General features: G+C 41.8%; 1 protein-coding gene across 4 annotated transcripts in view; it reads left to right on the forward strand.

Annotated features, from left to right (window-relative positions):
* TMPO (thymopoietin) overlaps window positions 1-2,431 on the forward strand; it is a 31,229-nt gene extending 28,798 nt beyond the window's left edge. For all 4 annotated transcript variants that reach the window (XM_060245220.1, XM_060245219.1, XM_060245221.1 and 1 more), the window contains one exon: window positions 944-2,431. In XM_060245220.1, the coding sequence (XP_060101203.1) occupies window positions 944-1,235 (292 nt within the window). In that variant the 3' untranslated portion in view covers window positions 1,236-2,431. The remainder of the gene's footprint in view (window positions 1-943) is intronic.
* Window positions 2,432-16,522: the final 14,091 nt, after the last annotated feature.

Genomic DNA, 16,522 nt, shown 5'->3' on the forward strand with positions numbered 1-16,522 from the left:
GTCATTTCCTAGGTGAACTACAACTAGGAAATACACATCCTTTTGTGATTCACCTAGATTTACAGAAACACCAATTGGCAGAGGACTTTATTACCTTTTATGGCTATCCAGACCAAATGGCCAAGCCACACTGGTTTACCATGTGATCAGTCTGCATACTTACTCAACAAACTGCTTGTATTTCAGTTGTACTCAAACTGCTTGGATGAGTACACTACTGCTTCACTGTTGCATTGCAGAAATGTAAGATATCAAGAGACAGTCATTACATTTTGGTTCGTGTATAGTTTAAAAGCCAATTTTAGAAACATATTTTTTCAGTTTATCCTTGTGCTAAGGCTGCGGTGCAGGTTGGCTTGTAAAGTTGTGCTGATCTAAGATGTTCTGTGTTTGAGATAGAAAATGAATGTACTTTCACTAAAATGCCTTTTTGCATGTATAATGTAAACCATTTTGTCTTCAAACATCACAACAAACCTATGTAAGTTCATGGCTGGCCAGATCTCCCCACTTTTGCATGCTGAACACTAACCACTAGTTTGAATCGATATGCTGGAATTCAGATACCTGGATAAATTGTTTCCTCTCCATAAACCAGAATTCTGAACCATTATTTAATTCTAGTTTAGTTATTTTTTTTGTAGAGAGAAAGGAAATACAAAAGTAGTTAGATACCTGGCAAATTGGCTTGAAAAACCAAGAAGCTTTCAGTTGCTGAGGGGGGAAGTAGCAGCACACATAAGTATGGCAAATCAGCTTTGTGGTTGTAATTAAAAGTTAGTGACATCTTGATTATGACTAGTAGATTGGGAATGATCTTGAACTGCTAATAAAGTATTGCTTGGCTAGCTATAGTGAACCAAAACAATTTGTCTTCATCTTCACTCAAAACTTCTAATTCTAAAGGCATGGATGACTCCTATTATTACTTTTTAATTAACAGTGCTAGCTGTCGTAGACCAATCAAAGGAGCTGCTGGTCGACCTAAAGAGTTTGGTGACTTCAGACTGGAAGAAACCTATTCATCAAAATATATCCCCAAATATGGTGCCTCAGCAGATAGCAAGGCAGAACAGCCAACCATTAAAAAACGCTCCATTCCTATGTGGATAAAAATTCTGCTTTTTGTTATTGTTTCAGTCTTCTTGTTTTTGGTCTATCAGTCTATGGAAACCAACCAAGGAAATCCATTCTCCCAGTTCCTGAAAAGTGACTCCAAGACAACTAAAAATTGAGTGCTTATATGGCATACACAACCTGGTCTCCTGTTTTTAACTGTAGAGATCTTGTCAGACCTTTTCTCATCTATCCAAAGACTGTGCTTACAGATAATGATAGCAACATGAGAAATTGAAAAATAAGACCATGTAAGTGGACATCACCAACTTTCGTTTGGAACTAGGAGATCACTTTGTACCAGAAGTAATACTTTTAAATCTCTGGAACTTCTTGTAGGATTTATTTTTTTAATGTGGACATCATTACATTCATTTGAGATTGTACATTTGTTTTTGCAAGCTTTGGAAGCTCAAATGGGCAAAAGTGATAGTAAAATGTGAAATGTTTAAATGTTTTTACTTCATACTAAAAAGATGCTGTACTGAAATTTTCTTTACTTGTCATATTGTTTGGGGGGAGGAGGCTAAGATAATAAAGGGAAATACATTTTGGGGTTCATTTTGCTAAACTGTGCAGCTAGGTATAGTGTGTAGTATTAAAAAAGATCTGGCATTTTATAGAATACCGTAATATTTTAACTGTAAACCTATTGTATACATTTCTGTCTTAGTTTCAACTGTAGGAATTCCTTTTAAGATCAACCTCAATTTTTTTATCATCCTTTCCTATTTTAGTGCTTAATCTCATAATTACTGATTTAATTGACAAATAGGTGCCCTTATAGAGAAACTTATTTATTAGTAAAATTGTGTGAAATAAAGCTTATTAAAACACATTGATTTTCTTTTTACTGAAGAATTAAAATACTAAATCTCAACTGCATGCAAGTTTTACCAGTTTGAAAGGATGATGTTCTGAAGCAAAACCAACTATTATAAATCAACTATTATAGAACATGCTACATTTAGATTTCATTTTTAAATGGTATTTTGTCATTTGAAGCAAAATGGATGCTCATATTCCAAGATGTTTCATTCTTGTGGTATGAAGAGGGCATTGTTATGCATAATGTGATCAACTTTGGTTAAAATTGCTTCTTACATATGCAGCTGTTCTAATCTGCCATAATTTGTTTCAATTGTTTTATCAAGCAAATCATTTTTAGTGTGGATTACTAAATATAAATTTACAGCACAGGTGGGATCTTAATATTACTGCTTATTCTATACAAAATTGCAATAACCGTATTTTTAACTGTAAGTGCTAGTCTCTTCAAAAAGTGGCATTAATAAAATCAAATACTTAAGTAGAATCTCTTCTGTCATACTATACTGTCTTACTATATAACACTAGGTGGCAGCGGAGCCACAGGTTACTTACAAAGAAAGCAATTCTGTATTTGCTGTCAGTCCTCTGGGTTTCTTATTGTTTGGGATGATAATCTTAACATATCCTCTCATTTTCAAGATAATTTTTAACAGAAACACTGTAATGAGTTAGATTCTGAATTTGAAGCTGATATTTAAAATTAGTTTTAAGAACAAGGGAGAGCACAGAAAAGGGCATCTTGCTACCCTTGGATCTGAAAATGCATCTGCTTTCTGGAATGACCACTTGGATCTTTTGGCATCAGTCTCATAAAAAGGATACACATAGCAACACAAAACTGGTGCCCTCAGACATTCCTCAGTTTGTCACATGGAGCCAGAGAGAATAGGACGAAAATACTCAGTTAAGAATTAATTTTACATCATTTCCCAAGTCAAGTAAAAGTACTATAAGAACATAAGAGGAGACCTGCTGGATCAGACCAATGGTCCACCTAGTCCAGTTTCCGAGGGCCAGCAGTAGGACACAGGGACTGAAGCCTTTCCTGATGTTGCCTCTTGGGTCTAGATTCAGAGGTTTAGTGCCTCTGAGTGTGGCGGTTAACCTCAATCACTATGGATGGTAGCCACTGATAGACTTATCCTCAGTAAGGTTTGTCCATCTATGCAGGGCCGGTGTCAGGCTTTTTGGTGTTCTAGGCCTCGCTGCCATCCACACCTGTCCCCCTCTCTCTTGCCCCGTTTAAAAGTTATTAAGGCCTAATTCCAAGCTTCGCAACATCAGACAACAAATGCAAATTGTGTTGGATGTGTTCCACCCTGACCCCCTTCCCCATATCTGTTTTTCCTTTAAGTGATCAATTGCTCCTCTGGAGATCTTCATCACAAAATACCGACAGAATCTAGGCTTTTATTTCTGAGCTGTGGCAGCCTCTTTCCCCACCACCTTAAGCTCCTGATTACCACACACACACACACACCCTGCATCCTCAAATGGGGTAGTGTTTAGATTTATTTTCATTCTTAAAACCTCTTATTTTAAGAAGAGATTATCCAAAAGACACCGATTTTTACGCCTGGAAGCAGAGAGGAAGGTGCTAAAATACCAGTCTTGGGGAAGGAGGCAATCCCCCTGGGGGCTGCAATGTCACTTTCCCCATCAAAGAGGAAAGGAAGGCAGGAAAAGCTAAGCCCCAACAGGGCCAACAGCCTGGATCTCAGCCACCAAGCTCTCCCTGGCCGCTACCACGGTCTCTGGCTGTGGCCCTGACAAGAAAGTTACTTTGACCCCTCCTGGTGGAGAATCTAGAGCTGAGAGAAAGGGAGGCAGGTGGTGATCCTGGCTTGAAGTGCAGGCAGTGGCAATGGCAAGCTGGGCTGGAGTGTGAGTGGTTTGCCACACTGCAGGAGAAGCAGCAGCAGCCTTGTATTTTTATTTTAGGCAATTTATAGTCTGCCCTATCTCAGGGAAGGGCTCAGGGCGGATCACAACATTCTAAAAACAAGTTAAAACCAGAGCGATGTAAACAATTTGACAAATCATAACAGAATTACAAATGGCAGCTCAGTTGGTCACATATTATATGAACCAAAGATAGTAAATAAAATTATATTACAGCCGAGGTGGATTGCCACATAGGGCCAGTCGGTAGAGTAGAATGCCCGCTGCCTCAACCAAAGGCCTGGCAGAATAGTTCCATTTTACAGGTCCTGTGAAAAGATAACATTTCTGGAGGGCCCAGATCCCTAGAGGGAGCTGATTTCACCAGGCTGGGACCAAGGCTGAAAAAGCCATGGCCCTGGTTGAGGCAAGACGGACGTCCTTTGGGCCAGGGATGGTCAGCAGACATGAGCTGGATTGTAGTGATCTCTGTGGCACATATGGGGAGAGGCAGTCCCGTAGATATGTTGGTCCCAGGCCGTGTAAGGCTTTAAAAGTCAGAACTAAAACCTTGAAACAGATTCGGTACTCAATTGATAGCCAATGCAGTTGATGCAGCAGTGGCCGGATGTGTGCCCGGAAAGGCACTGTTATCAACAGCCGAGATGCTGCATTCTGCACCAGCTGGAGTTTCTGGATCAGTCTCAAGGATAAGCCTACATAGAGTGAGTTACAGTAATCCAACCTGGAAGTGACTGTCGCATGGATCACTGTAGCCAGGTCCTGGGATGATAGGTAGGGCACTAGCTGCCTGGCCTGCCGAAGATGATAAAAGCAGACCAAGCAACCGCTGTGACCTGTGCCTCCATCAATAGTGAGGCATCCAGTGTCATTTCCAGACTCTTCACCTTCTGGGCTGGCACAAGAGATGTACTGTCCAGGGTTGGGAGCTGGATACCTGACTTTAATCTCCCCCGGCCCAGGTACAGGACCTCCATTTTAGCTGGATTAAGATTCAATCGACTTTGCCTCAACCAACCTGCCACAGCTTCTAAGGCCAAGGTGACATGACCCAGGGCAGAGTCCAGGTGGCCATTCATCAACAGATAGAGCTAGGTGCCATCGGCATATTGATGACAACCCAGCCCAAAACCTCGGGCAATCTGGGCAAAGGGGTGCATATAGATGTTAAACATCATTGGCAAGAATAGCTCCTTAAGGTACACCGCATTCCAGTGGGTGCCACACAGAGATTTGCTCACCAAGCGCCACCCTCTGTCCCTGACCATGGAGAAAGGAGGAAAACCATTGTAAGGCAATTCCCTGAACTCCAATGTCAGCAAGGCAGTGGGTCATTAGATTGTAATCAACTGTGTCAAACGCTGCTGATAGTTCTAAAAGCAACAGCAGCATTGACCCACCTTGGTCCAAATGCCTTCTGAGGTCATCCTTGAGGGCAACAAAGACTGTCTCTGTCCCATGACCTGGGCAGAAGCCGGACTGGAAGGGATTGAAGACTGATGTCTCCTCCAGGAAGGCTTGAAACTGCTCTGCCACTGCTCTGAAACTGCTCTGCCTCGGCGGCCTCCCCCAGCACAGGCTGCATTGGCATCGTCATCTGCTCCTCAATCCCATCCAAGGCTGCTTGGCCTTTAGCTTCCTTATTCTCCCACCACAACATGACCATCCACCCACAAGGCCTGCTCCTCTTGTTGCCATTTCTCTCACATTCCCAACAAGGCAGCTTTGGGGAAAGGAAGGGGCGCCAAGGGAGGGAGCAAGTGCTACCTGGCAGGAAGTGGCAGCAGTGTGCTGCTGACTCAGCAGGTCTGACGAGCACAGGTTGGGGAAGAGACCAGGGGGCACCTGAGGCAAGACAAAGGGATAGAGAGGAAGGAGTGGTAGTGCCCCGTGCAGGTCCAGACACTCCTCCATTGGGAGGGCAGGCCCCACTCCAAGTGTGCCCCTGCCCTCAGGTGATGCCATGGGGATGGGGAGTCTGCCGCCCTGTGACCAGATGGTGCCCTAGGCAGCGGCCTACCTGGCCTACTGGATAGTGCTGTCCCTGCATCTATGTACCTAACAATTCTATCTGTAATTTCTACTAAATTGCCTTGGACAGACATTAGGCTGGCTAGCCTGTAATTTTCTGGGAACCCTTTTTAAAAGTTGGCATCTCATTTGCTACTCTCCAGTTTTCTAGTACAGTGGCTGAATTTAGTGATAGATTACATATACGGGTTAGTAAATAATCTGTCTCACATCTGAATTCCTTAAGAACTTCGGGATGTATGCCATCAGGACTAGAAGACTTAGTGGTTTTCATTCCCCTAACAGATCTAGAACTTCCAAGTCCGGTAATCTCAATTTGGCTCAGTTCTTCAGATCCCTTTCCTAAAAATAGGGGCTGTGGCATGGGTACGTGCCCCGCATGTTCCACAGTGAACACAGAAGCAAAAAAGTAATTGAGCTTCTCTGTTATCTCCCCATTTTCCTTTAGCAATCCCTTTATTCCATTGTCATCCAAAGGCACCACTGCTTCTCTGCCTGATTTCCTGTTCCAGATATATTTTTAAAAATGTTTTTTGTTGTTTTGATTCATTTAACAACCTACTGCTCAACATCTCCTTTCGCATGCCTAATTATTGGCATATTTCTTTTGTCAGAGCCTATGGGTTCTTCCTGTTCAATTCATTGGGACAAATCTTTTTAAAAGAAGTCACCTTTTTATAGCTTCCTTTACATATGTTGTGCTATCTGCAGCAGCATGCCAAAGAAGCCTTCATTTAAAAGGAAACTGGTTGGGTACATGGTTTGTATATTTAATAGCATTGAAATGCGGCAGTGCAACTGGTCTTGTACTGTTCATTTAAAAGTAAGGAACAGTTGTAGCACTAGAAGAAAGCAAGGTTACATTCTATCGCCTTTATTCCCATGGGCAAAACCTAAAAGTACTATAGGGTGTTTATGTTGCTTTCCTCTTCCAAGGTAAACACACAACATTTCCAGAAGAAACAAATTGGGGAGGGGAAGAATCAAGTCTAATTGACTGATTTAACAAAATTATAGATAGCATATTTGACATATTTATGGAATTTAAGAATACGGCATGAACTACCCCACACAGGCATATCATCTTCCCTGTTCTTCACCATGGACAACCAACAGAGTTGCAGAGATGCCACTCTTAATTGCTTGTTCACATGTAAGAGCTAACTCATGCAATTAACAATCCTATTTCAGTAATGAGGCCAGCTATCCAATTGTCATCTCAACTTGCTTCACCACCTTTTCTGCAGGGTTAAGCCTTGAGGTGTCTGGGCTATCAGTTTCCCAGGTGCTGCGATATGCAATATCCTTGGACAGGAATACTTCCTTCCTCTCAAGTCCCATTGCAGGGACACCAGGCCTTATTGGCTACCTTTTATCCCTCTTCCTTTAGCCCCCCCCCCCTAGTTCTGGCCTCACTTAGCTTACTCCTAAGGAGACCCTTTCTTCCAAGGAGATCTTTCTACCACTGGAGGCTTTTATTCCTCAAGGAACTATTGCTGCCTGTCAGTTCCCCTGTTTGAACATATCTATGGTAAATAAAAGTATTTGGATGGAAGCTCTTATAAAGTCACAAAAGGTAGGATTAGCTGTATACTTGGGTATAAAGGTAAACTTCATAACATTGGAAATACTGAACTCCTTAGTTTGCGTGTGTATGTATTTTGTTACCAAAATTATTTACTTTTAAAACTTGATGTATATGTACAGGAGACACTAGATTATAATCGAATGCTATAGACTGGCTTACATAAAAATACTTCATTTTTAGTCATACATTGCCTTTCATTCATTCCAAAATGGGGAAAAAAATCAGTAGTGTGTAAAAATGAGAGTATTCACAGTCTTGTATGCTATATGCTCAGATTAAGTGAAATGCATTTTAAGACAGTTCTCACTGGAGTTTTTTTTCCTCACAAATATTTCACTGGAGTTTTTTTCCCCCAACGCTTCCCCAAATTTCTCAATGTTTCCATTGCAAGCACTGAGAAAATCCTGACTTTTTAATGCTATACTTCGAATGAGAAAAACCTTGCTTTAAAAAGCATTTCACTAATTCTATTTCATAGAATTAGTGAAATTCCCCAGGTTTTCAGTTGGAAAAACTGAAAAAAGTCTCCAAATCCTGGGTTTTCTTCCAGGTTTCAGAGGTTTTTTCCCTTTCAGGGCCTTATTTCTACTCCTATGGATAATAGGAAATCGGGGATTTGTATTGGGAAATATTGGCAGATGATAGAAATGAATTTTACATAGAAACCTTGGTTTGACCCTATCAGATCATGAATTATTGAACACTGGATGATGAACTGATTATTTTTGTAACATTACAAGTAATTTAAAGATCAGTATTCTGCCTTTTTGTTCTTTAGGGCCATGGAAGGCGTATTAGGGTTTTGATGCTGGTCAAGGGGTAACTCTGTCTGTGCTATTAGCCTAGTCACAATCATCTCACCCCTTACCCTGCCTAATTTGCCCAAGGAGGGAGAAAGCATATAGATAAAGGTGCTTGTGCAACCTGCCTTCTTTTGGTGCCATAGCCTCTACCAACTTTCAAGCCTAAATAAATGGTGCTTGGTGATACAACATGGCCCTTGCAACTATTTGTTGGTTTCTTATGGAGCCGTGTCACGATAAATAGCTGCACTAGATACCATTTGCACCTAAATATCTTGTAAAGTGTACAAGCCATGCACCAAAAGTAATTCTGATAAATTCACACTTGTTTATGTTGCAGAGATTTTGAAATAAAGGGAAAAACAAGGCTGTATATAAAGGGCTGTAAATAAAGGGAAAAACAAGGCTGTATATAAAGAGCTGTAAATAAAGGGAAAAACAAGGCTGGGAAGCAGAGATGTGTACATTTATTAAATATGACATTAAATGTTTTTAAATAATATGTTCATATATTTTTACATTTAATGATACTAGCTCACATAAAAATCTGTAAACCATAGTCAAAAATTGTAACAATTTTCTCCTAAGTAGAAGTTCAGAGGTCATTTCAGCATGTCAAATGTTGAAAGTGGTCCCTGTTGAACATACCTGTCTTTTATAATAATATTCCTTTGAAAGCAGAGCAGTTCTTTTATTATATCAGTCTGCCCTCTAACTATGTGAAATTAACACTACATCACTAGTGATACACAGCTTCTAACCCGTAACAGTGTGACCAGCTAAGGATGTGGTGGGAGGTCTTAGCCTTGGTACTGATTTCATCATTTATGTATCCTCCATATATAACTAGCTTTTAAACAGAGAGAAATAATACCTATCTAGTAATTACTCATGGCTTAGAAGTGGAGTACATACTTTGCATTCTAAAGTTTCCATGTTAAGCCTTTTAGCAGGAAAGACCATATACTGCCTGAGCACATGGAAGGATATTGCCAAGTTAATGTTTGCTCTGGCATTATAAAGTAGTTTCATGTGTTCATGCATTTTTAACTTGTTCATAAATTATTTGAAGTTGGAAGTATCTTTGTGACTATCTCTCCTGGTACACCCCTCCCAGAGAGCATTGTGCTGTATGAATAATAACCTGGTGGTCCCCAGTCCCAAAAGAATTTGTCTTACCTCAACCCATGTTCTGGCCCCAGCCTGGTGGAACTCTCTTCCAGATGAGATCTGATCCCTCCAAAATCTAATTCAGTTCCGCAGGGCCTATAAAACAAATATTTTGCCAGGCATACAGCTGAGGCAGCAGTTTCTGTCTAGTTCGGCCTCCCCACCATTCATTCCCCTTCCCTACCATTCATTATATTATTGTACCAGCTTCACAGACAGCACAACCTCACCAGGACAAACTATGGTATTAGTGCCTAAATTGACATCTGATTTTACCTTAAATTGTTATTATATTATTTTAAAAATGTTATTGTTTTAACTTGTTACTCAGCCTTTTGGTGCATGGGAGGGTGGGCTAAAAGTCTAATAAAATAAATTTATTTGTTAGATTATATTTTAAACCACCTTCCCTTATGAATAATGAAATAATACAATCCATAATAACAGTTTAAAACACCTACAAAGATGACATGAAGAATTTCAGTAGTGTCATTGCCTCACAGGGAGGAGTGGAGTGGGAATGCCAGAAGAATGTAACCATTGCTGTCCTCAACCAAATGCCCGGCAGAACATCTTTTCCTTACAGACCCTGAGGAATTGCATCAAATCCTGCAGGGAATGGATGTTTTTCAGCAGAGAGTTCCACCAGGTTGGAGCCAGGGCAGAAAATGCCCTGGTTCTGGTTGAGGACAACCAGAATTTACTGCAGGTTTTCAGTCTGAGGGATGTTTGATCTACTGCATTTAACTCTCTTATGGGGGTATATTGGGAGATGCAGTCCCGAAGATATGTGGGTCCCAGGCCCTGAAGAGCCTTAAAGGTCAACCCAAGAACCATTAAGGGCCTTAAAGGTCAACATGGGATGGATATATGCTGTGCACAGGATCCCTGTAAGGACCTGCTCTGCTTCATTCTGTACCAATTGGAGTTTGAGTCAGCCTCAAAAGTAGGCCCACACAGACCGATTTACAGTAGTCTAATCTGAAGGTGACCATTGTGTGGATTAGTGTGGCTGGGCTAGGACGAGACAGGTGGGGGCCAGTTACCTGACTTGGCACAGTTGAAAAAATGCCAGTCTGGCAACATTTGTGACCTGAACCTCCATCATTAAGGCCAAATCCAGGATCATACTCAAACTCCTGATGGTTGGTACTGGCCTTAAAGCACACTGTCAAGAGCTGGGAGTTGGCACCCTAAACCTGCATCTTCATGCCCCAGCCACAGAACCTCTGTCTAAGAAGAGGAGGAGACTGGATTTATACCCCACCCTTCACTTGGAGCCTCAGAGTGACTTACAGTCTCCTTCCCTTCCTCACAACAGACAGCCTATGAGGTAGGTGGGACTGAGAGAGCTCTGCAAGAACTGCTGTTGAGCAGAATATCTCTGAGAGAGTTATGACTGACCCAAGGTCACTCCAGCAGTTTCGTGTGAAGGAGTGAGGAATCAAACCTGGTAGGATTCGGTCTCAGCCAGCTTTGCTTCAACCATCCCACCACAGCCTCCAATCCCACAGCCAAGTTTGCCTGGGCAGTACCTTGCCAGCCGCCCATCAATAGATAAAGCTGGGTATCAGCGTACTGGTGGCATCCCAGCCTGAAACTCCACACCAGTTGGGTGAGGGGTGCATATAGATGCTAAACAACATCAGGGAGAGGATTGCCTCCTGAGAAACCCCTAAAACTAAGGGGTATCTGTGTCTTAGTGCCACCCATTGTCCCCAATCTTGGAGGAATGAGGTCAGCTACTTCAAGGCTGCCGCATGAACACCTGTGTTGGTTAGGCAGTGCGTCAGAAGATGGTGATTGACCAAGTTGAAAGCTGCTCTGTAAAATCTAGTAGTAACAGCAGCACTGATCCACCTCTATCCAGCTGTATAGGGAGTTTGTGTATGAGGGCAACCAATGCTATCTCCATCTCATGGCCAGGGCAGAAACCAGGGTCAATGTGCCTTCCAGGAAATTCTGGAGTTCTGCAACTGCTCTTTCTATTACGTTATCCAGAAATGAAAGGTTCAAGACTGGGTGGTAATTGGAAGGATCTAAGGGATCCAAGACTGGCTTCTTTAAGAGCAATATGATCACAGCCTCCTTCAATCCTTCCATGTACACCCTCAAATCCAGGGAAAGATTGGTAATATCTACCAGGGGAACTTGTATTTCCTCACCACCAGTTTTTGCTAGCCATAAGGGACATGAGTCTAGGAGGCGTGTGGTTGTCCTAACAGCACCCGGGATCCTCTCAACATTGGCCCCAGAGAATTAGCTGAAGCTATCAAATATTGAATCCTAAGACAGTCAAGGGGCCTCTAGTTCACTTACTGTACCAACATTGGCCGGGAGGTCACAGCAGAGTGACAAGACCTTTCCCCCCAAAAAAAATTGCAAATGCCTCACAACCAAGGGCCAAATTCCTAATATTTTGAGTTTTCTCAGAGAAATTTAGGAATTAATTACCCCCAACAATTGTGCTAGGCAAGAGCTAGTGGATGTGATGGAGGCTGTATAGAACTCCTTCACAGCCTTCGTCACCACATAGCATTTCATAAACATCCTATAATCTTCATTGCAAGTTCACCACCAAACTTGCTCTAATAGTCTCAGTTCACATTTCATTCCCCTGTGTTCTAAAGTGTACCAGAGGGATAATTTAGGTCTGGAGTGAAGGGGGTGTCGGGACAATTTAATCAATGGCTTCAGAGAGACAGGCATTCCAACTCTCTATCAGTTCATCCAATGAATCATTGGGGGGAGTGGCGCATCGGATCCAACAGAGTATTCTGGAACCCAATTGAGTCTGTTAGTCTTCCCAGGCGAGCATAAATCTGCTTGCCACCTAGACAGAAGGGGGCTGATATACTCAACTGGGCCTTCAGAGCAAAGTGATCTGACCACAGCAAATACTTTTGAGGCACTCCAAAGGGATCTGTCAAGGCTGGGAAAGTGGGTATCAATGTGGCAAATGAGGTTCAACATGGGCAAGTGCAAAGTAATGTACATTGGAGCCAAAAATCCTAACTATAAATACACATTGATGGGGCCCAAACTGGCAGAGACCAACCAGGGGAGAGATCTTGGACTCGTAGTAGATAAAATCACTGTGTGACAGCAATAAAAACGTTGAATGCAATGCTGCAGATTTTTGGGAAGGGAATTGAAAACAAATCAATCAGTATCATAATGCCCCTGTATAAATCAATGGTGCAAGCTCATTTGAAATACTGTATACAAGCTCCTCAAAAAAGATTGTTGTTACCCACCCTGAGCCTGTTGTGGGAAGGGTGGGCTATTAATGAAAATAATAAATACATTATAGCATTGGGGAACGTGCAGAGAAGTGCAACTAAAATGATTAAGGGGACGGAACACTTTCCCTACAAGGAAAGGTTAGAGGCTAGAGCTCTTTAGCTTGGAGAAATGACAACTGAGGAATAACATGACAGAGGTTTACAGAATTATGCATGGGATAGAGAAGGTAGTGAAAGAAGTACTTTTCTCCCTTTCTCACAATACAAAAACTCGTGGGCACTTAGTGAAATTAATGAGTAGTAGGTTTACAACAGACAGGGCTTTTCTTGTAGAAAATGCCCAGCAGGAACTTATTTGCATATTAGGCCACACACCCCTACACCAAGTCAGCTAGAACTGCGTTCCTGTTTAAAAAAAAAGCCCATGACAATAGATAAAAGGAAGTACTTCAGCTAAAGAGTAATTAATGTGTGGAATTCACTGCTACAGGAAGTAGTGGCAGCTACAAACATAGTTTCAAGAGGGGGTTAGATAAACATATGGAGCAGAGGTCATAGAATCATAGAGTTGGAAGGGGCCTCTAGGGTATAGTCCAGCCCCCTGCACAATGCAGGAAATTGTTAAATACCTCCCCTCAACACACAGTAACCCCTGCTCTATGCCCAAAAGATGGCAAAAAACCTCCAGCATTCCTGACCAAACTGGCCTGGAGGTCCATCAGTGGTTATAAGCCACAAGGAACCCTGTTTCTGGGCAGTGATGCTCTTTTTTCTTGGTGCTTGGGGAGCAACAGTGGGAGTTTCTGGAGCTGTGGCCTCACAGGTGGACCTCCTTATGGCACCTGGGTTTTGGCCACTGTGTGACACAGATGGAATGGACCACTGACCTCATCTCTTATGTTCATCTCTAATCTTGTTTTGTTGCTGGTGAAGCATGATGCTTCACTGGGAGTCCACTTGGTGGCTGCCTCCTAATAGCAGGTACAGAAATAGCAGCACTGGGTTTGAAGAACAGTTTGCATCCTTAACCCATAGCAGTATCACTTCATTTGTTTCTAGTAAACTCAGAGCAAAGCCCAGAAATGAGGCTTGAAAAAACTTGACCTAGCCCTCAGTTGCTTTTTAAAATAAAATAAAAAATCCACCCAGCAGCAAAGTTGCTGTGAAATACAGCAACTGAAATACAGCAATGTGAGACAGAAATACAGAAAGAGACAGGAGAAAGAACGAGTGGGGAGTGGGGGTATGGATTGTAAAGGACTGAAGCAACCATTAGTACTTTGCAAATGTATAAGCATCTGGAAGTAAATCAGTTTATTATTTATGACCACAGCATACATTAACAGTATGCTTCAAAACACCTCTAAGGGATCAGAAACAATGAATTAATTCATATTTTTGGAATTTATGTTGCATATTTCATATTCATACACAAGGAAGCATGATTTACAGTATTGTGCAAGATTTTAAAAAGCATCTATTTTAAACCTGAAGATAAGACTCATGCCAGTTTATCACTTCTCAGGAGTATTCAATGTCACTGCGTTCTAGCATACCAGGGTCATGTCAAAGTGATTAAGGAAGGCTGCATTCATACTGGCAGCTCACAGTGGCAGCCTCTTGGCTTTAAAAAAAGCTGCTGCAGTTTGAGGCAGCTTGCCAAAAGCAGACGATGCACACCTGGCCGCTGTGAGGCATGGACTGAGTATACCCCAGAGGAGTGGTCACACTGCTTGTGCACTTGCAGGGTGCTTCTGTGGCATACCGCTGATATTCAGATGGCCCAGAAATGTGCCAGGGAAGTGCTTCAGTGATTTGCCACTGGGAAGTACCCGGTGGCTTTTTGAAGTGGCAGAGACGCATCAGGAGGCAAGGTAAGGGTGAGTGCACGGCAGAGCCCAGATGTGCATATGTAAATGCACCATTTTAATCCGGGGAGGGGGGGGTGGCTGCGTTGGCCCAAATTATCCATATGAATGTAGCCAAAGAAGAGCATCGTGTTGCTGTTAAGGCTACAGGAAATAGTACTAGAAGAAAAAGACAAGATTTGTCTTGCATGGTAATTGCAGGACAATCTAATTATATGAGTTGCAGTATTTCTCACCAACTATATCTCCAAGTCAGTTTGAAAGGGTTGATCTCTCTGTATGGAAAAGTATCCTATGCCTTCATATTGTGGCTATTACAATAATACTTAACATCTCTATACTGTTCATTCAGTGTTGTTACACTATGTATTATGGTGTGCTGTCACTTTTAAAATACTTACCTGTTGATCCAGCTGTTTGCAATCATTATTGTCTGTAGTTTGTATTTAACAACGTTCACAATGTGGTGGTTTAGGAGAGGTGTTAACCAAAATTCTGAATTCTGTAAGCTGTGCTGGTTTGAATTTCACAATCGAGACCTCACTAAGCAAAAAACCTTGATAAAAAGGGTGAATAGATGCGTGTTTCTTTGTATTATTGTATTAAAACTTTGTGAGTACTGATGTAAGAATGTTAATTTTTCTCCTCCCCTTTTGTTTAATGGTATAGAAGTTTTCCTGAGAAGTATCATCCTCTGTTCATGAAATGCATACTTAATCCAGAAGTCACATAGTACTGCAATATATTTAGTCCTTTTGGAAGTACTATATTATTCCCTTCTGAAACTGACTGCATTTTGTGCCTACCCTCTTTGGAAACACCATTTCTACTTCATTTTGAAAGTTTACCTGAAACAACAGATTCTCCTCTTCCAAGAGCTGTTCCTTAAAGCTCCTTTGAACTGTTACCATTCAGATGTTATTTTCTTTAGAAGAAATCCAAGTCTATGAATTGTTTTGGGGGGATTTGGGAACTTTCATTCAGCATGATCATATCTGCCATATTAGAATTTATGCTATTTGATGTAAGTAACATGATGTTACAATAATACATTGAGCAGTATCTTAGATCACAGATTTTGCTATTTTGATTTAGATATTTTTCTGTGCTCTCCAATTTGACTGAGATTAACAGTATGGGTCAGATCCACCTCAAAGCTGCTTTGGTGCAATGTAGACTGAGTTGGCTGCCTTGTAGGATAGCTACAATGTAAGTTGCTTGAACAAACAATTTTTTAACATCTGTATTGCAAATGCTGGGTTAATAGATGAGTGAATCTGTATATTTGGTGCAATCCCTACCATTAATTTAGAGAGCCATCAAGAAAGCTAAGACATAGCAGGCATATACAACATCAAGTAAACAGCATTATCTGGGGTAAGGTGGTGTGTCTTCATTTTCCCTGAACAACTGAGATGTTTGGTCATGGAAACTAATAAAATGATGGTGCTGTGCCCATGGAAAGAAGCCATGCATTCCTTCCTCTGTGGGATGGAAGCTGTCCCATAAAAGGATGCTATGCATTCAGCTGCAAAAGTGGAGTCTCCACATCTGCTTCTTGGGGCTACATATCATTCCTCACAAGGTTTATGTAAGGGAAATCAACCCAGACTGTTCCCTGGAAGGTCAGATGCTAAAGATGAAGCTCAAATACTTTGGCCACCAAATGAGAAGGGAGCACTCACTGGAGAAGATCCTGATGCTGGGAAAGACAGAAGGCAAAAAAAGAAGGGAACGGCAAAAGATGAGATGGCTGGACAGCATTACTGATGTAACAAATACGAATTTGAGCATACTTCGGAGGATGGTGGAAGACAGGAGGGCCTGGTGTGACTTTGTCCATGGGGTCGCAAAGAGTCAGACTCGACTGTGTGACTGAACAACAACAAACCAGCCTCATGCCATTTGACCTAGTGTTAACTGAGAACAGTCTGTGTTCTTTGCAATGGTTTCCATGCTTTCCTAAAT

This window comes from Heteronotia binoei, chromosome 8 (genome assembly GCF_032191835.1).
Source record: "Heteronotia binoei isolate CCM8104 ecotype False Entrance Well chromosome 8, APGP_CSIRO_Hbin_v1, whole genome shotgun sequence".
Taxonomy (NCBI): Eukaryota; Metazoa; Chordata; class Lepidosauria; order Squamata; family Gekkonidae; genus Heteronotia; species Heteronotia binoei.